Source organism: Silurus aristotelis, assembly GCF_946808225.1.
Source record: "Silurus aristotelis genome assembly, chromosome: 23".
In the NCBI taxonomy this organism is placed as follows: Eukaryota; Metazoa; Chordata; class Actinopteri; order Siluriformes; family Siluridae; genus Silurus; species Silurus aristotelis.
Window position 1 is genome coordinate 15,589,619 of NC_139596.1, and position 25,117 is coordinate 15,614,735.

Genomic DNA, 25,117 nt, shown 5'->3' on the forward strand with positions numbered 1-25,117 from the left:
GTCTGTACCTCAGATTGGAATTACTGATCAGAGTCTTCTCAGTGATTCAGGTCTTTACACTCACGATGAACAGGGTTTCTGAGGGGGTTTCGAATTTATAGATCGAAATTGTAGGCCGAAAAAAAGTCTGTTTTAGGTCTTAAATCATTTTATAAAGATCTTAATTTTCCAGTGTTCGTAACGCTACCATTAATGCTTATTGAAATATTGAAGGATATCAATAATTATACATGTGTATGTCCTGTTTCTGATTCCAGAGAATAGAAACCGCTACATCTTTGAATAAAATTGTGATTTAATCAAATCAGTTTAATTTCTCTAAGAATGATGCAATAAAACTGCAAGCATCAATGTTTTATTAATGATTCATACCATCTGATAGGAAGGAACAGATATTTGACCTTCTTTCTCTTTTCCTTCTTTTTTTTTTAAAGGACATTATTGAAACAGTTCCAGCTTTTGTCAAATGTCGTTGAGGATTAGCAGTTAGTTCCACATCAATAAAATACATTTATATAAAGTACCTATGACAAATAAAACATCACGTTTACAGTAATTAATTTATTTCCATCCATATTTAATACTACAATACGTTTTAGTGAAATCTAGTACAAATCAGTACAATCTATAATACATTTCAGTACATCTTATTACATTTTATTTGTATACATTTTATTTGTCATATACACATATACATGCATTGAAATGCTTTTTACGACTGTCCAACATGTAAATAGAAATAGAATCTAAAAATATATAAAGTATAAAAGCATAAAATAGTATAACATATAACTATAAAGTATAAAATATAGTATATAAAATATAGTTTACCATAAAATATATGGTGTGTGTGTATATATATATATATATATATATATATATATATATATATATATATATATATATATATATATATATATATATACATACAGTACAGACCAAAAGTTTGGACACACCTTCTCATTCAAAGAGTTTTCTTTATTTTCATGACTATGAAAATTGTAGATTCACACTGAAGGCATCAAAACTATGAATGAACACATGTGGAATTATATATGGAATTATATACATAACAAAAAAGTGTGAAACAACTAAAAAATGTCATATTGTAGGTTCTTCAAAGTAGCCACCTTTTGCTTTGATTACTGCTTTGCACACTCTTGGCATTCTCTTGATGAGCTTCAAGAGGTAGTCACCTGAAATGGTCTTCCAACAGTCTTGAAGGAGTTCCCCGAGAGATGCTTGGCACTTGTTTGCCCTTTTGCCTTCACTCTGCGGTCCAGCTCACCCCCAAACCATCTCGATTGGGTTCAGGTCTGGTGACTGTGGAGGCCAGGTCATCTGGCGCAGCACCCCATCACTCTCCTTCTTGGTCAAATAGCCCTTGATGCCTTCAGTGTGACTCTACAATTTTCATAGTCATGAAAATAAAGAAAACTCTTTGAATGAGAAGGTGTGTCCAAACTTTTGGTCTGTACTGTATATATATATATATATATACATACACACACACACACACACACACACACACACACACACACACACATAAATAGGACAGAAAGGGATGGATATGACAATCGATAGATAAATATATTCTGATTCAGACTTTTATTGTATAGACTCTGAACAATGACTTTTAACCTTAATAAAATATCGAATATAAAACATCAAACCATCCTATTTTAAACAACCAGCCAAACTATTAGAAATCTACACACTGTGTATGTGTTCTTTCTGTTTATTCAGTTGTTTTTCGCTTTTAACCTGTAGAATTACCCGTATGAAATTATTATAATAATGCATATATGTTTATCATGTATTATTTGTATTATAATATATTTCTTTTCATCACTGATTGTTGAGATCCAGGAGAACTAAATTTGGTAGATCGTGTCACAAACCAAAAAAAAAATAAACCAACAAAATAAAAAAAATGAAAGAGAATTTTAAAGAGTGGATCTCGGTGGTATCTGGCAACCCTGGGGAGGTGGCGCGTCGCTGGGAGAACCCATGCGCGCCTCCGCCGCGGTAATAATAATGCGCTTCAGATGGAGGCGCGCACGCAGCTTTCTCGCGAGCTCTCCAACAGGCACACCTGCCGCCGGGGTAAGTGCCGAAGGTTTTGACACACACACACACACACACACACACCAAAACCAACTCAGGAAAATGTCTTCCATGTTACCTGCGGGATTTACGTATTGTGACGTCATTAAACAATTAAACCATCTTGTTAAAAAAAATGCTTTTTAATAATGATTGTGTTGGACTTAAATGTGCACTAATTACCATATCCACTGATTGAATTCATGGGCCGTGATCAGGGCATTATTATTTCTCTGTAACAATTATTATTATTATTATTATTATTATTATTATTATTATTATTATTATTATTATTATTATTATTATATAAACGGGCACGCGCCCGCGCCCGCGCCCGCGCTCACCAAGGCGACCTGGGCACCTTTCGAGAGAGAGAGAGAGAGAGAGAGAGAGAGAGAGTGTGTGTGTGTGTGTGTGTGTGTGTGTGTGTGTGTGTGTGTGTGTGTGTGTGTGTGTGTGTGAGAGAGAGAGAGAGAGAGAGAGAGAGAGAGAGAAATACCAGTCTACCAAATCACAACTCAAATGCAACACTCATGATTATGACTTGATCTTTATACATCATTATGAACATGAACAACCTAAAGACACATGAAGAGCAAGAATGATGATGCATTTGGATTGTAATTAATACAGTCTGCTACAATGGCTGCAATCTTCATGTAAATTTTTTTTTGCATTTCATTCTACACCCCTTAACAGTGATAAAATTGTGATGAATGGATATTCGGTGGCACCCAGATGAGGACTGGTTTCTTTCTAAATCTGGTTCCTCTCAGGGTTTCTTCCATATAATCATCTCAGGATGTTTTTCCTTCGCCAATTTCACACCTGGTTAGCTCTTTAGGGGTAAACCTATTGGCCTGACTCTAGAAACATCATTTGCTTATAATAATCATATTCCCATGTTTGCTCTTGAAATTAAAGCTGTTTAATGAGTGTTGTTTTTGGTACCTTCTCACAATCCGGGTTCCTCCTCAAGTTTCTTAGCTATTTGATATAATATTGTTTGATATTTATTCATACCTCAGCGTGAGTCCTCTATGATGCGATATAAGACAATACCATTTAATAAAGTCTGATCGAAATGTAACCAGGGTTGTTTGAAATCCTGGATAAACCTGGTGTTGATTCCTAGTGCACGTCCAGTTCATCTTATCTTCAAACACGACCAGGACCACATCTGATACATGCATTTAAAACATGTTAAAAAAACAGCATTTTTAGGTGGAAATGTATCCTTCCTTATCAATGGAGAAGATGTTTATTAAAATGCTTGTGAAAAGGGAGAACATCTGCTTTCTCATACACTATATTTCCAAAGGTATTGGGTCACCTGATCTTTCCTGCTCTATGTGGTTCTTTTCCAAACTGTTACCACAAATCTGGAGGCACTAAATTGTACAGGACGTCTTTAGAAACGCTGTAATAAAATTTAACATTCATTTGAACTTAAAAACCCGAAACCTGAGCATCAAGTGCGCTCCTTGAAGATCTGGTTTACATGCTTTGGAGAAGAAGATCTTGAGTGGTCTGCTATAGAGCTCTGATCTTATAAACCTACTGAACACCTTTGGGATAAATGTGAACGCTGACTGCACCCCAGGTCTCCTCACCTACATCAGTACCTGCCTTTCATAACACCCTTGTGTCTGATCTTCACAAGCACACTCCAAAATCTAGTGGAACATCTTCCCAGAAGAGTGGAGGGAATTATAAGAGTGAATTGCGACTAAATGTGGAATGGGATGCTCAAAAATCACATACACAAAATCACATTATTTTTTTTTTGGAATGTATCAAGTATCACAAGTAAAAGTACCGATCTATAAGAACTCTGCGTGAATAATGGATGCAGTTTGGAGCTCCATTCTCCTGCACATCAGAGCATCTATAAAGAGAGAGTCTTATATAGAACCAGACACATGGTGAGAGGCTCCTCACTCCACACACACACCCTCAGCAGATCTGTAAGGTTGCATTGGTGCCCTCACAGCTTCTCCTTTAACCCTGTTCGTGTATTAACTTCAAAGTGGTGAGGAACGGCATGTTTAAAAAAAAAAAAAAAAAAAAAAAAAAGTAAATCGATAATGTAGAAGTTTCCCCGAAATTAAAATTCTGCCTCGGTTTCATCAACAGGTTTTCGTTACCAATAAAACAATTTCCTTCTCCCTTTCAGATGGAGATGAACTAATCTCTGAGCTGAAGCCTGTTTTCCAACCCCAGCTGTACGGGTCGCCTGGCTGCGAGACATGGAGTGTGTGTTTCTCTCCAGATGGTACACGCTTTGCCTGGTCCGCGGGTTACGGGATAGTGAGGGTGCTGCCATGGCCTCTGCCTTCCAACCTGTAGGTGATCTTAAGATTTTAAATGAGTGCTGAGTCAAGAGATGATCTATGACTTTGCAGTTTGGATTTATTTCCCATTTTCTGCCAAACCAGAAAAGTTTCATTGTAATTTTGTGCCAAATTCAGATGCTGTACATGAGCTTGTGCTTTGGTTCTGTGGGTGATTACTCTTTAGGGGGGGGGTCTAATGCTGTTTCATGCATTCTTTACACTGCTAAAGAGTTGGAATGTCATTTTAAAAATGGCCCAAGTTTTAAAAAACCGTTTGGATGTATGACTAATACATTCCTTCCGGGCTCGTATACATTTCTGAAAGTTTTTTCCTTGTATCGACACCTCCCCTGGAAGAGAGCACACCCACCACCATGCTTCATTCGTAGCCCTGCGAAAGAACCTGTTCGAGAAGAATGTCTCCGAAGGAGTGTGTTATTGAATGTGAGGGAAGGAGAACCTTGTTCAGTACTTACCACCTAGTCCTGCTGTTGTTTCTTGATGTTTGATTTCAGACTCGGGATCCGATTCTGGATCATATATGTATAAGATGTGCCAGAGTGCATTATAGACTACGTTTTTGGATACAGTAGCATGAAACTTTTCCTCCACTTGAACTAGGAGACCCAAACTTGTTCCAGCATGACACTACTCCGGTGCACAAACTCCACAAAGATGTGTTTTGCAATGGGTTGGAGTGGAAGATCTCCTACTATAGAGCTCTGACATCAACCGTATTGAACACCTTTGGGATGAATATGAACGCTGACTGCACCACAGGAGAACCTCCTCACCTTCTTACCTACATCAGGACCTGACATTACTAACACTCTTGTGTCTAAATGAGCACAAATCTCCACAGGCACACTCAAAAACGTAGAGGAACATCTTCCCGGTTTGGGAACGCTGTGCGCATCTAGCTGTCGCTCCATGCTGGGTTATTGTTTTGTCTTGTTTTGTTTCGTTTGCCTGCTGTGTTAATTCACGTTTCGGAATTATTGTTTGGATTACTTCCCGATCTGAGGAATTTCCATACGGCTGGATGTTATCTTTTGCCTTTCGGCGTGCTGGAGAACTCGTGTTGGAGAGGTTTTTTTTTTTTTTTTTTTGTGGCAAGAAAGTTTGGTTTTTAGTTTTTCGCGAGGCCTCTACCCTCTCGATCCTACATCGATCTGACTAACTATGAGGTGAGTTAACACTCTACTTGTGGATTGTCTGCTAGCATACTTTTTGGTCAGGTAGCTGCACTTTCCGTGTGCTTTTGTTGATGTTTGGTTGGGTTCGGTTCTGGCTAACGCGGTAATGCTGTTGGCTGACTTTTCCATGGCTCTTCTCAGCACGTTAAAGTTTCTGGCATTTACTACTCTATCTCTGGCTATTTTTGGTTTCAACACTCAAATGGAAATCGTATACAGGCCCTGTGAGCTAATGGCTCTAAACGGGGAATGGCGCCTCGACCCCGCGACGTATGACAATTGCCGCGCATCTGGTATCCTTCGTCGCCCAAGATATATACATCGCTCTTCCAGAAGGAGATACGTCCTTCATCAGTCATCATCGTCTGCGATCCCCTCTATCTGGTCCAGTAGCAGGGCTATGAAACAGTCGGCGCGTTCTCATAATCGATATCGCTCCCTTATCAACATTAATATGACTGACTCTGTGATTAAGCACACCCCTACTGTCAATGGAACAAATAAACACTGTGCCCTTCTAAATTGTCGATCTATCTCAGACAAAGGCACCTATATGAATAAGCTAATAGTTGACAATAAATATGACATGTTATTTCTCACAGAGACTTGGCAGGTACCAGATGATTTTATCCAGCTGAATCTGCTTACCCCTATTGGATATGGACATATGTCAGAACCACGTACAACTGGTAAAGGGGGTGGTCTTGCTGTCATTTTTCGTGCGTCTTTAACTGTCTCTGAACTGGTTTTTCACAATACCCCGACATTTGAGTACATGGTTATGAAGTTTGGTATCAAACATCCCGTTGTACTTATATTAATTTACAGACCACCTAAACAACAAAGTGACTTTTTCTCAGAACTCAGTGAACTACTAACCCAAGCATGTGCTGTGTCATCCCAAGTTCTTCTTCTTGGTGATTTCAACATTCATGTTGATACTGCTTGCTCCACTGCTACTCAGCTAAATGTTGTCTTTGACTGTTTTGACCTCATCCAGCATGTTAATTTTCCAACTCATACTCATGGTCACACGCTTGATCTTGTTTGTACATCTGGTCTGAATAATATCTCTGTTGATAGTTTAGCTACCGCTCTTTCTGACCATAGACTCATCTCCTTTGATTTTACATCTATTTGTCCAGTCAACCACATCAAAAATCTAACCATACGTTATCGTCATTTAAATACTGTTGACACTAGCTCCTTTTGTGATTCTGTTGCCTCCTCTGCTCTTTCTGATGTGCTAAATTGAACCTGTCCATCTATGATCTATGACAAGTATTGCCGTACTGTTGAAAAATTGTTGGATGAGTTTGCCCCAACTAAGATTAGGTCTGTCCCTATGTCCCATTCCTCCCCGTGGTTCAATGCAGAGCTTCGAGGTTTGAAGGTAAAATGTAGACAACATGAACGTCTCTTCAGGAAAACTGGTTCAACTGGCCATTTTCTTATATACGCTGAATGCCTTCAGCAATACAAACTGGCCTTAAATACAGCCCGCTCTTCCCATATCTCCAGCATCATTAACAAAGCAAGCAATAGGCCCAAAATGTTATTTAGCACAATTAATAAACTGACTCAAGCACCAAAGCACAGCCTTAGTGACTCTGAATCCATGGTTATGTGCTGCTCTTTCCTGAACCATTTCCAGGGTAAGCTAGACACTTTGTATGCGACATTTGGTGAGGAACCAACTACCGATGAGCATATGAAATCTCAAACTATTAATTCTATGACAACCCTAGCCATAACCAATTTCTCTTTAATCACTGAGCTAATACAAAAATCTAACTCCTCATCATGCACTCTTGATCCTGCACCTACTTTCCTGCTAAAAGACTGTACATCGGCGATTTCTGCCCCAATCTCCCACCTTATTAATATGTCATTTATCTCCTCTACTGTACCTGTGTCACTTAAGACTGCTGCTGTTACTCCCATACTCAAAAAGACTAATCTGGACCCGGCAGACTTATCCAACTACCGCCCTATTTCCAACCTGCCATTTGTATCGAAGATCATGGAAAAGGCTGTGGCCTCTCAGCTGCAGTCATTCCTAGCTGGTAACAACCTCTTTGATATTTTTCAATCTGGCTTCCGCCAGCAGCATAGCACGGAGACCGCGCTAGTAAAGGTTGTTAATGATCTTTTACTCATTGGAGACTCAGGTAGTCTCTCTATACTTCTGTTATTAGACCTCAGCTCTGCCTTTGACACTGTCTGTCATAGGATTTTACTTTCACGATTAGCGGAATTAGGCATATCAGGCTCTGCACTATCCTGGTTTTCCTCTTATCTCACAGGCAGGCAATATCACATCTCCATACACAATTCCAAATCTCCTACTGTCTTACTTAAACAGGGTGTCCCACAGGGCTCTGTTCTTGGCCCACTACTATTCATTCTGTACATTCAGCCGCTTGGCAACATCATTCGTAGACATGGTTTTAGTTATCATTGTTATGCTGATGATATTCAGTTATATACTGCTTGTCAACCAGATTCTGTTAATGTAAAATCCTCACTCTCCTCTTGTGTTAGCGAGTTAAAACAGTGGCTACACTCAAATTTTCTTAGCCTGAATCTGGGTAAAACCGACATTCTGATAACTGGTCCCGCATCTCTAATAAAAAACAACTCTGTGGACTTTAGTCTTGATCTGGATGCTACTACGATTTTCCCCTCAGCTACTGTTAGAAATTTAGGTATCATACTCGACCCCTCACTATCCTTTGATGCCCATATTCGCAGCCTCTCCAAAACATCTTTTTTTCATTTACAACGCATTGTCAAACTGCGACCTTTCATCTGCAGAAATGATGCCGAAACATTAGTGCATGCTCTGATTACGTCCCGTCTCGTCTACTGCAATTCACTCTTCTCTGGTCTATCAGCTCACTCAATCTCACGTTTACAGTACATACAAAACTCGGCTGCCAGAATGTTAACCTCCAATAAAAAATCTGCCCACATTACCCCAATATTATTTGATCTTCACTGGCTGCCAGTCTCATCTCGCATAAAATATAAAATCATACTCCTCACTTATAAGGCACTAAATGCTCTTTCCCCTCACTATCTTTCCGATCTTCTCCCATCCTATTTTTCTTTCACGATCACTCCCTTCTTCAAATTCTGAACTTCTTTGTGTACCTAGATACCGTCTATCCTCTGCGGGTGGCAGATTCTTTTCTGTCATTGCTCCAATACTATGGAACCCCTTACCCGTTGCACTCAGAACCTTTGACCCTAACCCTAACCCTAACCCTAACCCACTTTGACTGAATTTAAATCAAGGCTTAAGACCCACCTTTTCAACCTCCACTATTAGTCTATGTACTATGTAGTGTTCTATCTCTTGTCCTGTATGTTTTTATGTCTATGTTGTCTCTGCTATTAACTCATGCAGCTACATGTGATCCTTCGTCCTGGGCAAATGTCCGACGAATATGTTTATGTTTATGTATGTTCATTATATTTCATCTGTCTTGATATACTGAAATATTGTACCTTGTAAAGCGTCCTTGAGCTTGGGCAAGGCGCTATATATAAATTAAACTTATTTCCCAGAAGAGTGGAGGAAACTATAAGAGCAAATTGGGACTAAATGTGGAATGCACTGCTCAAAACTGCATACCATACTTATGACCAGGTGTCCGCAGACTTTTGGCAAGATAGTGTTTGTCACCAAACATATTTAATCCAGATAAACACTAATATATAGTCTTAGAGCCAGAAATCTCCAATCTGTTGACCTAAAGCTCCATCTAGCACCTTGAAGATTTGATCATTTATCTCTTTGTGGACTTCTTAAATTATTTTGTATAACCCAAGCCCTAGAAAATATTCCAAGTTGGAGGTGAAGAACCTCTGAGGAACCTTTTTAATTTGGATTATTTATTTATTTATTTTGCAGTCATGCTACAGATTCTGGGACTGCAGAGAAAGTTCTGGATTGCTTAGACACTGTATGGGGAATGGCATTTGGCCCAAATGTCTCAAACCAGGTGAAATCTTCCCGACTGGATCGAAAAGGCCAAGAACTGCTGCTAGCAACTGGCCTCACTAACAAGACGATCAAGGTGTGGGTCGTCTCCAGTGGTGAGTTGTTGTTTTTTTTAAAAACACAACCTGCAATCAGCCCTGTATGTTTATCAGGTGTGTTCGATTTGAACTGCAGGAACAGGGTTTGTCCTGACTTGGTGTGAACGAACCTTGGACTCAATCCCATTTTACATGGCAGTCTTGATTGCCCTGTTAAAACACGTACTGTATTCACACGCTAAACACGGTTAGCAGTTCACTTCTTCTTCTAATACTGTTTTTTACTTTTAGGAAAGTTACTGTTCAATCTGACCGGCCATCAGTCGGTCGTGAGAGATTTGGTCTTCACTCCAAATGGGAATCTCACACTAGTGTCAGCATCCAGAGACAAAACTTTAAGAGTTTGGGACTTGTCAAAGAAAGGTAACTTCATCTGTCTTGATAAAGCAAACCAATAATGCCTGAATGCTGTGGACGATGGATGTGCTGAGCTTCTCAGTGGTGGACGAATTACACCATGTAGTTGAGTTGAAGTAGAGCTACACTGTTTAAAATATTACTTCAAGTGTCCCTTGAGTAAAACTAGAAAAGTATTTGCCTTCAAATATCCAAACTACTGATTTATTATGGCTATAATGTTCCTATCAACTAGTGTGAAAAGGCTCTGTCACTCTTAGCACAACAATCTATTAATAGAATGATATTAATTATCATATTGTCATATGTCATAATATCATAATATCAATAATGATATTAATAAGTCAAACAATGATTGGATTTCTAAAAAAAAAAAAAAAAAAATTTATATATTTGTTTTCCTGTTGCAAAGCCAAATATTAGTCCTAAAACCAGCCAGCTAGCAAGCTTTCTAATGCAAATAGCAAGCTAGCAAGTTTATGATTAGCTAACAACATCTGATGACAGCATCTCATTGTAACAGTAGCAGCTTGGTTAATATCTGAATAATAGCTCGCTTTAGCTATTTTATGGTTAGCAAAAATAATCTACTGACAGCCAAATTAAAGCTAAATTATAGCTAGTTTAGCAAATACTTTTCCTCTTTCAGGTTATTTACGAGAGACAATTTGTGTATAAAAACAGCAGCTAACTAGCATTTACAGTGTTTTGTTGGCTGAATAAACACTATATACATGTTTCCTCATTCCCTGAAAATGTATTGTATACAAGTTATTGTTGATATTGCTACACAGCATGCTAGCGTCTTTCATTTGACCAGTATTTTGGTGTAATAATGCACCAGTCTTTCCCTTATTATTGACAAGTTCAGACATGTCGGTGACCCTTGTGCCCCCTGGGACTCGTTATTTTTTGCTCATTTCATTATCTGATCTCTGCATCGCTTATACGGTTTTGTTTGTTTGTTATGTCCAGTTCCACCATCCCGAGTGCTCACTGGTCCGGAATACTGGGTGTACAAATGCGCCATTTCTCCCGATAGCAGTCTGATCGCTTCGGTCTGTAACCTCGACAGTGTGAGTAGCTTTATTGATCATGTTTAATACGTTTGACTAAAGTACAGCTGTGCAAGATCAAGTGCTACAAGTCTTAAGAGGAAGAACGAAGTGCTGATTTAGACTTAGTGTGCCTGAACTTTGAACTTTCCGTTAAAGAACATGGACAGACGTGTGTGTGTGTGGTGGAGGAGGGGTTTTGTACTTATTAAACATTATGTGGGGAAAAAATTCCATAAAGTGGTACGAGAAAATTTCCACATTAAAAGCTAGGAATCAACATGCACGTTATTTCCAAAAGTATGCACACCCCTGGCCAAAAACATGGTACAGGATGGGGTTTTTGAGCATCGCATTCCATGTTTAGTCCCAATTTACATTTATGATAACCTTTACTCTTCTGGGAAGATGTTCCTCTAGATTTTGGAGTGTGCTCATTCAGACACAAGGGTGTTGGCAAAGTCAAGTAATGATGTAGGTGAGGTGAGGAGGTCTGGGGTGCAGTCAGCATTCCAGTTCATCATAAAGGAGTTCAATAGGGTTTGGAGGTCTATAGCAGGAGATCATTTAATCCAACTCGTGTAAAGCATATCTTCATGGAGCTGGCTTTGTGCACAGTGGCATCGTCATGATGGTTTGGGTCTCCTAGTTCAAGTGAATGGAAAATTTCATGCTAGCACATCAAAAGACTCCCATACATTTGTGTGCCTCCAAAGAACCACATATGGTTAAAAAAGTCAGGTTTCCCAATACTATTGGCCAAAAAGTGTATGTTATGTACGTGATTTGCAGTAGAAATGGACACACACATGCAAATATACTCTCTTATTACTTTATTAAAATGAGTCTACATTAAATTATAACATTTATAAATGTAAGTCTAGCTACAGTTTACTGGGTCACATTTCCAGGATTCCAGGAACAGATGCTAATGACTGGACAATGTCCTTCTTCCAAAACAGAAAGTCTATCTTTGGAGTCTTCGATCCTTCACTTTCGTCAGGAACCTGAAATACGATTGCGAGCGCTCCATGGTGTCCTGCGATTTCTCCTCCGACGGAGCTCTGCTTGCCGTCGGCTCTTATCACGCTGCGACAGGATGGTGGCTGGACCTGTGGGATCCCTACACTGCAGATCACCTGACCAAAGTGAGGTGAGTGAGACCGTTGTTAAATGAGCGGTTTGTCGTTTTTAGGGCCTTCGAGGTGAATCGAATTAAAACCTACAACAAATTTCGCCGTTGCTTTTAATCACATTCGAAGCCAATGTGCTTCTCTATTAGTTTAAACTGTATATATATGACGAGTTGCCTTTTAACGAAAGAAAGCGTAGACGTGAGCTGGGGGTGGAGCTTATTTCACAGACAGAAAAATGGCATCGATAGCCTGGAAGTTGAGATTGCAAGAAAAATATTGCAAATTGGACGAGATGACTTTAAAATAATGAAATTATGATTCACACTGCTCCTGTTTCCTGCCTCAATGTGAATCATTGCAGATTTGAAATGCCAAACTCTGGTTACATCAATATAATTGATAACATCCTCTAAAAAAAGAGAGGATGTTATCAATTTATTTTTTTACTTTTGGTTCTATCCCTAATAGCTAGGTAGCTATTAAATAGCTAGGTAATATCAAAAAGTTTTGCGACTAGTTCTGTTTACAAAAAAGATCACCTCTTAATTTGCAGACGTGGTAACCCACGTGGTCAGAACAGCACCAGTCAGCGTCATTTAGTCTCAGCTTTTTGATACCACCTCATATAACTTACCGTAATTTCCGGACTATTAAACGCATCCAAATATAAGCCGCACCCACTTAATTTTACAAAGATTTTTATTTTGAACATAAATAAGCCGCACCTGTCTATAAGCCGTCTACACTGAATCTAATGAACTTTACACAGGCTTTAACTAAAGACAGTGTCTGTTACACGGCTTGTATCTAAACAGTAGCCTACCAAGAAAGTCATTGTTCACTGTCTTCCTCCTTCCTTTCACAACTATTTCTCTCGGGAGTTTATCTTTTGGCATCGTCGTATGTTTAAAAATCACCATCGGTGAAGTTTTTCTCCCGATGCCGTGCAGCTCAGAACACAGGTGAAGTGTTTTTTCATGCCCGGTTGTTTTCAGCGTGACGAATTATTCACATTTCCTGTAGACAGTCCGAGTGAGCGGCAGGTCAAAGGTCAGAGGAACATCATCCATATTAATGATGGTTAATGGTGCGGCCCGATTCAGTGGGAGCGCATCTGATTTAATATAAAGAGTTTCATTGGTTCACCTGAACCCGTTCGGCAATTTCATTGGTCTAATGTTATGGGGCTTCGTATTTTGTCTTGAAGCTTGTGAAACCAGGAAAAACCCAGGAAAAATCCATAAATTAGCCGCTTCAATGTTTAAGCCGTTCAAAGCGTGGGAAAAAAGTAGCGTCTTATAGTCCGGAAAATACGGTAATTACATTTTACTCAACTACATTTATGATTCAATACATGTACTTTTTACACTCCACCATATTTTAATTGACAATGACCACCACCAATCACAGATATCTTCATTTACAGGGTACTTAAGGTACTGGATACAATTTGTGCCAAATGAAGCTTTTCGACATTAAGGCGAATTAGCAACATGCTAAATGTGAGGTGTTTCACCAACACATGTCTTGGTGTTGATTACGACAGCACCTTTGAGCCCATGTTCAATAAGAGTCAAATACTCAAGTAGTGTTCAAATCGGATACTCTGAAACTCAAGTCATTACTGTAATCCTGAGATACACCTTTATTAAATAATTGTACGACTAATGGCTTCATTGCGCTTTGTTTTTCTCCACAGGGACTGTGACCTCTGCGTGTCCACGAACGTCAATCTGCTGACGGCTTTGACATTTTCCCCTGTGTTTCCTCATCTGGCTTTCAAAGACTACAAGTGAGATGGATTCATTAATACACGATTTATTACCTCTACATGTTAATTTACGCAATATGAACACGGTGGACACCCAACTATAAGATTTTGATGTACTTATTGAACATCCTGTTGCACATTTTGTGCACAGGGGCATTGGCATGCTGGAACATGTTAAACTATAGCATCCAAATACATCCTATAGTTTTTGTCTATATGGTGTATAACCAGTCTAAATGAGTGTTCAACCAAAAACCTAATATTTAATGACTTGCCCATTTTCCTGCAGAACTTTTCTTTCCTAAAGTGTTATCGTGAACCCATTTCACCAACAATAATGTTAACACATTTGGTGTTCTTTAATGTGTCTTTTGTATTGGACGTGCACGAGCGAAGCATTGCGAAATCTCCGTAGGTTACGTACAGGAAACGGAATCAAGTAGTTCATCTCTTGACTCTTCCAGTCCGAGTTGTTCCTTCGTCAATCACGTGACTCCCATTTACGCTATTGAGTGGTTCTCTCGTCCATCGTTCGTTCTTCCATCACATAAACACAAAATATTTTTTTGGTCCGAATCAGAAGATGCATTATAATCTCCCCGCTAATTTTCACTATAGGAACGTAGATGTGTTTGGGATCTGCAGATTAAAAATGTAACATTTCATATCATTTCTGATCAAAGGAACGGAATTAAATAAATGACTTATTTGATGAACGAGATTCACAGAACCAAGTCGCTAAAACGATCCGATCTTCTAGTACACGGTGTTAAAATGCGGCCTGGCACGCTCAGACATGCCTTCAGTGTGACACGAGCACATTTATCAGACATGGTCACGTTCTCCTTTTTTACGAAAGACTTCCTGCCATTGTTTGACAGGGCGTTACAGATTTGGGACATGGAACAGGACAGACTGGTTTTAGAGTCGGATCTTAACCGAGCCAGCGGACTGTGCTGCGCCTTCCACCCACAAGGCAGCGCCATCGCAACAGGGTAACGATTCCAACACAATAACACTGTGACTCGGGGAAAACCTCGAACACATTCAGTAAATTTGTTTACAGAGCATAATTACGCGATGTGCGTGAATAATTTAAAGGGCAGTTACAGGAAATATCTAGAGGTTGAGTCAGCGGAAATATGACCTAATTTCACAAATCTTGTGTAAACCAAAATAATTAGGAATTTGATTATTATTAAAATTCAGACTAAAAAAAAAGCAGTGCAATTATGTTATACATATATACATACATATTTAAATTAATTTTAATATTAATCGTTTTTTCCAGAGCGAATCATCCGTCTCCACATCACCCTGTCCTCTACATCTGCCTCTTTCATACCAACCACCTCCATGTCTTTCCTCACCACATCCATAAACCTCCTCCTTACCCTTCCTCAGCATTCTCCTACCTAATTCTTCTTATACCCCATGTTCCTGCACACGACCAAACCATCTCAAACACGTCTCCTACCTCGTCTCTAAACCGCGCTTCCAGCACAATCTATCAAAAAAAAAAAAAAACATTCTAATCCTGTGCATCCTCATCCTTAACTCTCTCAGATACCCTCGCATACCAAATCACTCCTGTCCACTGCTTATCCATGTCCTTAAAATTGATTTTAAACTATTTTTATATTATCTGAAATTTTCTTTCGCTTCATTTTATTAATTTGCTCCACTGCTTATTACGTTGTCTGTAGGACAGAATGTCATTGTGCTCAATTAGCCATTCCCCCCCCCCCACCCCCTTGGTTTTTGAGGGTGTTTTGGAATTAGGGTTATGTCATACAACATTTTAGCTTAAAACCTTTGGTGTGTGTGTGTTGGTGCTAGGTGTCGAGACGGACATGTGAAGTTTTGGAGAGTCCCTCGCCTGGTTCCCAGCCTGCGACATCTATGTCGTGCCACGCTCAGGTACTCGGTGTCCACCTTCCAGGTGCAGGCTTTACCGCTCCCCAAGAAAATCATGGACTTTCTCACGTACAGAGACCTTCCTAAGATCAAGATCCTACACTGCACTGAACATCGCAGCTGATGAAGGGGAGCATTTTGAGTCGTGGCTGGGGGACGGGAGACCGTTTTTTTTATTTTTATTTCAAAGTTCGAACAATGTGGCTGGTGGAAGAAAAAAAAAACTTGCACATGAAGAAAGAAAAAAAAAAAAAAGACGGGTTTAATAAGAACAGATTTATTTAAACTATTATTATACATTATAGCACTGCTGTAACACTGGTATATTTGAACAAGGTTTATTTTATTCTATACGCTTTATTGTCTGATTTTTGGGCCCTAGAGAGGAAACTGTGTGTGTGTGTGATAACTGGACTAGCCATCACTGACCACTGTATCTCTAACTGCCTGAAAAGCAGCCACCATTGAACTCAGCTGAATCTTCTCACTGGTACCAGAAGCCAGGCGATACCTGAAAGGTGAGATGGGGAAAGAGACATTAGTGAGAAAGTGGTACCAAATGCAAGAAGGGTGGAAGAGTGGGAGATTAAAGAAAAAGAAAAGAAAATGAGTAACGGAACAGAAAAGGAAAGCGAGACACCGTGAGAATAAACGAGACAGACCATGAGAATGAAGGAAGGAGGGAAAAAATATAAATGAATGGCCATATCCACAGTAGGGTTGCAAAATTCCAAAACTAGAAACTTTCCATAGGAATGTTAATGGGAATAAACGTGGAATTTACAGAACATAACACACATCATTTCTTGTATCCTGCACATAAAAAAATAAATCCCTCTTGGCAAATATTTGCATAAATTACATAAATATTACATACAATGGTTTAAAATTTCCTTGTGCTTTGTGTAAGTTGTGCAACAAAATTACAGTAACAAATCAAAAATTTAATAAAATTGGCATCTTTGAAAAATCTTAGTTTGTATACATGTCTGCTTATGACCAAACAAAACGCTTATATTTGTTTGTATATAATAAAGTTTATATAAACGTACATAAATTCCCTAAATAAAGTTCCCATAGAAAGTTTGCGGAAATTTTCCGGCCCCTCGCATCCCGTCCACACTAACACTTTTTCGTTTTTGGGAAACATTTGGGGAAAAAACGATCGTAAAACGATATTGTAGATGCGGAGCGGTTTTAGACAAAAAAACGCTGTTTTAAAAATGTATTCTGATTAGATATACCCCATGTTCCTGCTCTTACCACGTCCAAACCGTCTCAATCACACCTTCCTCACCTCGTCTCCAAAACGTCCTACATGCGCTGTCCCTCTAATAAACTCGTTTCTAATCCTGTCCATCGTCGTCACTCCCAACATCTTCAGCTCTGCTACCTCCAGCTCCACCTCCTGTCTTTTACTCAATGCCACTGTCTCTAATCCATACAACATCTCAGGTCTCACCACAGTCCTTTAAACTTTCCCTTTCACTCTCACAGATACCCTACTATCACAAATCACTCCTGCTATCACTCTTCTCCACCCACTCCACCCTGTACTCTTTTCTTCACTTCTCTAACACACTCTCCATTACTTTGCACTGTTGACCCCAGGTACCTGAACTTCTCCACCTTCTTCACCTCTTCTCCCTGCAACCGCACCTGACTTTCATTCCCCTTCTCTCCAGTGCATACCTCCAGCTCTCCTCCACCTGCTCCCTACTCTTACCACAAATTACAATATCTTCTGCAAACGATGTAACCTTGAGACAATGGGAAATAATATTGAGAGTAAAAAAAAATAAAAAGAAGAAGAAGGAACAAGAGAATAAATGAGAGTATGGAAGAGGGATGGTGTGAGAACAAACAAGAGATTAAACGAATGAAAGGAAGAGCCTGAATGCCTACCATTGTTCTTTGAAATATAACAACAAATGATGCAACTTTGTTCTTTGCCACCTAAAGAACGTGTAAAAGAACGTAAGTGGTACTCACTCGATGTCTGCCAGTTTGATCAGCAAGCCCATCCGGATAGCAGGAGGAAAATCCACTGGCGAAAGTGAGATCGAAATCATTTCAGCTTCATCACGAAACGGTGTCGATCGGCTCAGACGATTTGTGTATTGATTTTGTTGCTTTTGCACTCACGGCCAGTGTCTCGTTTAGTGTCTCAGACACACTTGTTTCTTTTCAAATGGTTCAATTGCTCACTAATACAACACATTCCAGATCGGCTATATGGAGACAAGTTTGTGGACACCAGACCCAAAGATGCTTTTTGAACGCCGCCTTCCACATTCAGTATAATAAATATTGTAATAATAAATAAATTGAAATACAAATATAAATTAAGATAAATATTTTAGATAAAGTGGTAGTTTAAAAAAGTGCAAATTATTGAATCTGTAATAAAAAATAAAAAAAGGAGTCAGACGGAGGTGGTTAAGGCATTGGACTTTGGATCCGAAGGTCATGAGTTCAAATCCCAGTCACACTAAGTTGCCACTCATGGGCCCCTGAGCAAGGCCCTTCAACCGATAGCTGCTCAGTTGTATGAAAGCAAAAAAATGTAAATCAATTAGGAGAATGGTGTCTGCTAATTGCCATAAATGTAATGTAATGTAATGTAATATCAGAGCTCTATAGCAGGAGCTCTTCCACTCCAACCCATGGAAAGCACATTTTCATGGAGCTGGTTTTGTGCACTTTGTGGGAACAATTTGGGGAAGAACCACATCTGGCTGGAAAATTCAGGTGTCCCAATACTTTCATCCACACATTGAGTTTGTGAGTCTCAACCCGTCAATTTTAATAGCTAGAAACCACAAATAGGGCTGGACAATATACCGCCATCACCCATATCCGAGATCAAAGAGGTTTTTATTTTACAAATTAAATTGGACTAAAAGAAAGAAGCTGATTCCCTTTTTTTATATTTTACAACAAAATATTTTAAATATTGAATTAGTTAAAAGACGGTATGGATTTTTATTTCGTTTATGAGGCATAAAGAAAAAAAAAAGGGCAATCGATATATTTAAAATCTTACTATTGAACATCTTAATAATGCAGAAATCTAAGCCGATTTTTTTCATGTAATTACATGTAGCTCTTCGGGAGATTGTGTGTATGTATATGAATGAGGGAAAAAAGCATTTAACTTGAAATGAAATGAAATTAAAGGGTGAAATATTGGACTTCAGACCAGAATGTTAAGAGTTTCAAATATTCCACTGCTGGGCCCTTGAGCAAGGCCCCTAACCTTCAACTGCTTAGTTGTATGAGTGAGATTGACCTTCAAGCTGTTGAGTGCGAATGAAAGCGAGGTCATGATTACCGTCCAAATTTGGGAGTTTTGGGTATATAGAGAGTATAAATTTAGATTATTTAACCCTTAAAACAAACTCTTACCTCTGTGTATGAGGAGATGCAGCTCGGTCAGAATGTCGTGCAGCGCTAAACCTTTCAGAGTTTTCAGCTGAAAGATTTCTGTGAGCACTGCGTTAAGGAAAAACACGGACAGATCTTCAAGGCGTTAAGTGCAGAACCTGGAAAGGCGTTAGGGATACGGTTATACGCGGTGGTGAAGTCTTTGTTCAAGGCCCAGTCCAGTATGTTGGCGATGTCTGAGCGCAGAGGATGTCCTGTGCATGTGTAAACCGTCTCTTCAGTCACCTTCCCGTAGGCCATATGAGTGCTCTGGAAAGACGACAAACAAGAGGTTTTTCTTTTTTTTTTCCCCAAACTGTGAATTTTGTGCACCGTTACACCTCGCTGTAATTGTTCACGTGTTGCTGAGGTATAAAAGGAGTCAAACACTTCAAGGTGTGTCCTTATGGGAAAATAAAGGGGGCATCATTTTATGTCGATAGCGACATGCCTCGGATTCTTTTTTACACTTATTTCTAACTCGCACCTGTAGGATGTTTAACGATCGCCTCATGTCTCCTGTTGACAGTGTCACAATAGCCTTCATGCCATCTGGAGTGATGTCGATGCTGAGAGAAACATACAGAGGAACAACAAAAAAGAAGGTCAACTAAAATATTTATGAATATTTTCACAAAGTGTCAGGAGCTGCCATTTTACAAACAAACAAACAAACAAACAAACAAATAAATAAATCAGTATTTCAGAATTATTTCTTGGCAAATTAGTTGTCTTTCCAATGCGACTCGTTACCGAGTCCAGAACCACTTTCAAACGTCACGGACGGCACCTTTAACGCCAGTGTGAGATTCCGAAAAGCAAATACACGCGGTGAACGTCACCTCTCGTGCTGGATGACGTGCTCGATTCTGGGGATCATCTGGCTCTGGGACAGAGGACCGAAACGGAAGCGTGTGCATCGTGACTGCAGCGCAGGGATGATTTTGGACAAGTAGTTACAGATCAGACAGAACCGAGTGTTCTCTGTAAACTTCTCAATCACTGGAGGGAGGGGGGGGGGGGAGAGAGAGAGAGATTAAAAAAGAAAGAATTTTTAAAAAGACAAGAGACATAATTCAAACACAGATACAAAGCAAAGGTAAGGGGAGAGAGAAAGAGAAATAGTAAAAAAGAGAACAGAAAAAGAAAAAGAAAAGAAAGAAAGACGAGACAATTCAAAAACAGATACAAAGCAAAGGTAAGGAGGGAGGGAGAGAGGTAAAGTAAAATAGAAAGAACAGAAAAGAAGGAAGGAATTTAAAAAAAAAGGAAAAGAAAAGAAAGACAAGAGACAATACAAAGACAGATACAAAGCAAAGGTAAGAAAGGAGAAAGGGAGAGAGAGAGAGAGAAAGGTAAAGTAAAAAAAGAAATAAATAAAAGTAAGAACAGGAGATACAAACAGAAAGAAGAAAGGGGGAGCAACAGACGGGCCGAATACCGAGACCAAAAGAAAGAAAGAGAGAGAGAGCAAAAGTTGCATAAAGTGAGAGACACAAACAGAAGGATAAAAAGAGCAGGCAAAAGGGAGAGACGAGAGAAAAGGAGAGACGATGAGAGAGAGATCGAGACAAATATGGTGAGGCAGAGAGACAGTGATGAACAAGGATCTGAAATCCGTCCTCTCCTCAGTACAGTGTGTATGTTTTGGACACAGGGACATGTGGAAGCCCAGCAGGTGAGCTGGTAGAGGGGCAGATGGTTCAGTACCTCTCCTTAAAGCGTTCTGAGCGTCCTGGGTCATGGCATCCGCCTCGTCCAGAATCACCAACTTCAAACCCTTCCTACACACACACACACACACACACACACACACACACACACACACACACACACACACACACACACACACACACACACACACACACACACACACACACACACACACACACACACACTATCCATTTAATCAGACAACAAAACAAGTGAAAGATTGGTGTAAATGTGTTTATAACAGTGTTCTATATAGTGATACTCTCGTACGGGGTGCAGGGAAGAGCAACAGTTTACATAAATATATTTGCTCGTATTTTTAATCATTTCTGAAAGTATTTCATCATTTTTCAACCGCTTTATTTACTCACGTCTACATATTTTGCTTATTTAATCGTCTACCTAATTTACATGCCTTTTTAATCTCGGGAAATGACTCAACGGAAATCTGACTCCTCGTCCGTAATTCTGCAGAAATAAAGTTAACAGGAAAAATTATTTTTTTTTTGGCTTTTAAACCAGATGCGAAAGGCGAGCCGGAGGACATTGTTCAGGCAATCCGCAACAAAATTGTGCACCAAAAGTGTGCGCATTGTGAGTCTCAAACGACAAACCTTACATTTGCGTACTCACGATCCCACTGGGGCTGCTAAACTAGCACCAAAACTAGCACCATTGACTGTCAGCAAAGATCCAAGTCAGCCATCAATCACTCATAACATTTACAAAAACATGGCATGGGTGGAAATTGTGAAAGGAAAATATATATATATAAAAATGTGCAAATAAAAAGTGTGCTATTGAAGGTGTAGAATGTAATTTCACTCAGTAAGCTCAAATGTACTAAACATCAAAAAGAGGGGGAAAAACAAAAAACTAAATAAAAAATGCCTGTTTCTTACTTGAAAATGGTCCTGGTGCTGGCGAAGCTGAGGATGGGGCCTCGAACCACATCTATACCGCGGTCATCTGAAGCATTGAGCTGCAAAAAGAGGGGGGGGGGGGGGGGGAAATGTTCTTAGGATGTCTCTAAATCTTCCCCTCACTTGAACAAGGAGACCCAAACCTGTTTCATAAAACCAGCTATATGAAGATGTGCCTCAAATGGGTTAGACTGGAAGATCTTGAGTGGCCTGCTATAGAGCTCTGACCTCAACCTTATTGAACATGATGACTGCACCCCAGGGCTCCTAAACTCACTTACATCAATTCCTGGCCCTGAAGCTCCACAAATCTCCACAAGCACACTCCAAAATCTAATGAAACATTTTTTTCCAGAAGAGTGGCAGATATTATAACATCAAATGGGAATATGATTGTGTGTCCACAAACTTCCATACAGTGCATATTTACACAATTATCTTATTTAAAAATGATATTTTTCCGCAAATAAATCAACAGAAACGTTATTTGACGTTTTGATATCTACAGTAGCATTAACGATAAAAGCCTGTCGTACCTCCAAAACCATAGAGTTGAACTCTTTATCCTTGTACAGCTGCCTAGCACAGGCTAAAATGGTGGAGGTTTTGCCTGTTCCTGGAGGCCCGTAAAACAGCAGGTGAGGCAGACGGTCTTCCCTGATGAACTTCTGAACTGAAGACAATGAAGATGCAGACAATTCATAGGGGGAAATTTTTTTTTTTTGACAGTTCTACAAAAAAAAAAACCCAGAGTATTTATGAATTCTTTTGTTTGCCCGAAAATTCATGTATAATTACCAGGGTGTGTATGATTACTTACTTGTACTCAGAATGTCCTGATGTGAGATCAAATCATCCAAAGTCTGTGGTCTGTACTTTTCAACCCTACGACAAGAAAAAAAAAAAAAGATCACAACAACGATTTTTTTTTAAAGTATTCTTTTAAATATTCGATTTGATTGCTGGAACTATCTGCAAATATTTACAGCGATAGTTTTTCCTGCTTAATGTCCGCTGTCGTTACAAGAGCGGCCTCTAGAGGCAAATCACTGACACCACGTGCTTGTTTTTCCACATGAAGTCTGTGTATATGCTAAAATCACTATATTTATTAGCTATAATTTATAAGTAATATACATCTATTTATTAATAAATATATTCAGTATGATCTAACCGAGCTATCGGTAAAATTCAGTCGACCTCTACTTAATATCCGTATTAGAAATCCTGACCTCTCTTCGTCTATAGTGTTCCAGTTCAAACAAAACCATACTAAAGTTTTTAAGTTCCAGCACAGTCAGTCTGGTGCCCATTTTGGCAAACCTCCTAACTTTTTATATTAGGAAATCCTGTCAGTTGAATGAAAAATACGCTACTCGTCCCAGAAATAGTCCTTTTACCTCATCAGCCTACAGACCTTCTGCTTACAAATGTTTGTGTTTCCCACCATTCTGGGGTTTTTCTTTTATCTCATCAACATGGTGGTTCAACCAGCAGACCTTCTGCTCACAAGATGTTTTTTGTGTTTCCCACCATTCTGTCAACCTTGCAACGGTTACAGTGACAGAGCGAGCGTATTCATTCACATTCTGGTGGTTATTGTTTTCACACGATTGGCTGATTAGATAATCGAATAAATGAACATTGGATTTCTTGTGCATTTCTCAGTCAGCTTTAGTCATAAAGGTTCACACAGTTTTGCACATTGCGTGTATATATATTATATATATAAGTGGACGATTGACGAATGAAAAACACACCACTCGTCCCAGAACTAGTCAGGGGGTTCTCCTTTTATCTCATTAACATGGTGGTTCAACCTGCAGACCTTCTGCTCACGGGATGTTTTTTGTATTTTGCACCATTCTGTCGAAAACTTCTAATTGGCACCAGCCACCATGACACGGTTACAGTCAGATCACATTTATTTACATCCTGGTGTTTAATGTCATCACTGTCTTCAGCTCTTGACCTGTAACACAGATTCTTTTGATGAACGATTCACTAAAATGATCAGATCTTCCCATCATGAATCTGTGTCGGTTTATGAATTATGCTGCTTCCACGTGATTGGCCGATTAAACCCAATAGAGTGGACGGTTGGTATGAATTAAATTTATTATACATATTTAAAGAATGTACTTAACTAAATAATGAGTCAAATGGATCTGAGGAGAAGAGTCAAATGAAGAAACGTAATCTCGCGAGATTTGACAACGAGACTACATTATTCACGGACTTTATTTTGGATAGATTATGCACAATAAACAAAAATAGCCACAAGAACGAAAGTGTTGAAATACTTAAGGGATGTTTATTCTGTCCTTAAATAAACAAAAATGCGTTTTTATCCATATTCAGAAAAACTTCCGCGTTAATGGTAAACTGTCCAATCAGAGAACTGGAAGGGAACAAAGCAGCCAATCACGAGACAGAGTTCAGAAGATTGTCCAATCAAATATCAGGAGGCGGGTTTTCGAGGAAACGAAGTGCCGAAAACAAAACGAAGCAGAACAAATAGACATAAAACGTAACACAGTAAGTTAAAATATACGCTTAGATATTAAATTCTGCATTTTATAGTTAGCCGAAGCAACTGCTTCTTGTACATACATTATGTTTATACATTTAAAGCAACTTTAGCTCGGTTTTCATATTCAAGCTTACGTTACATGCAGTGTTATTTTTTTTTTAAACTCTTACCATGGCAGATTCCTGCTCTGAAGGGGCGCCTTAGTTGTGGAAGCCATTAAAAAAAATTATATATATATATCCGTTTATTCACAAGCGACACACTGCAACGTGAGGTCTATTTTGGCGCGTTTTCTGACAACACTTTTACGTCAGTAAGAACTGCTTGACGGCAGCTGAGTCATCCAATCACGGCTGTGGAGCGAAGGGGTTACCACGCCCACTAAAATGTGGCCACGCCCACTCGACTCAGTCAGAAGAGCATGAAAACTCAAGTAAAATGTGGAAAATGAAAACACACACACACACACACACACACACACACACGAATAAAAAAATAAATGTACAAATTCACAGAAAAAACTTGCATTTATTAAACGCAT

The 25,117-nt window shown here is 39.3% G+C and overlaps 2 protein-coding genes across 3 annotated transcripts; one reads left to right on the forward strand and one right to left on the reverse strand.

Annotated features, from left to right (window-relative positions):
• Positions 1-1,976: 1,976 nt before the first annotated feature.
• wsb2 (WD repeat and SOCS box containing 2) lies at positions 1,977-16,769 on the forward strand. The gene is made up of 9 exons (XM_083527427.1): positions 1,977-2,106; positions 4,283-4,451; positions 9,558-9,742; positions 9,977-10,108; positions 11,078-11,178; positions 12,120-12,310; positions 13,993-14,085; positions 14,946-15,059; positions 15,904-16,769. Exons 1-9 carry the CDS (start codon positions 2,049-2,051, stop codon positions 16,103-16,105), a joined length of 1,245 nt encoding a protein of 414 aa, XP_083383553.1. The 5' UTR covers positions 1,977-2,048; the 3' UTR covers positions 16,106-16,769.
• On the reverse strand, positions 16,243-24,904 carry rfc5 (replication factor C (activator 1) 5). 2 transcript variants are annotated; one of them, XR_014531181.1, is made up of 11 exons: positions 24,747-24,904; positions 22,864-22,928; positions 22,580-22,716; positions 22,023-22,102; positions 21,118-21,191; positions 20,250-20,409; positions 19,895-19,976; positions 19,548-19,677; positions 19,390-19,467; positions 17,471-18,028; positions 16,243-17,393 (listed from the first exon to the last, which is right to left on the reverse strand). XR_014531181.1 is itself a non-coding variant. In XM_083527453.1 (11 exons), the coding sequence occupies exons 1-11, from the start codon at positions 24,791-24,793 to the stop codon at positions 16,396-16,398; spliced, it is 1,005 nt and encodes a 334-aa protein (XP_083383579.1). In that variant the 5' UTR covers positions 24,794-24,904; the 3' UTR covers positions 16,243-16,395. The 2 variants fall into 2 exon arrangements, 1 of the variants encoding a protein (XP_083383579.1); XM_083527453.1 differs by having other exon boundaries at positions 16,243-16,492; positions 17,974-18,028.
• Positions 24,905-25,117: the final 213 nt, after the last annotated feature.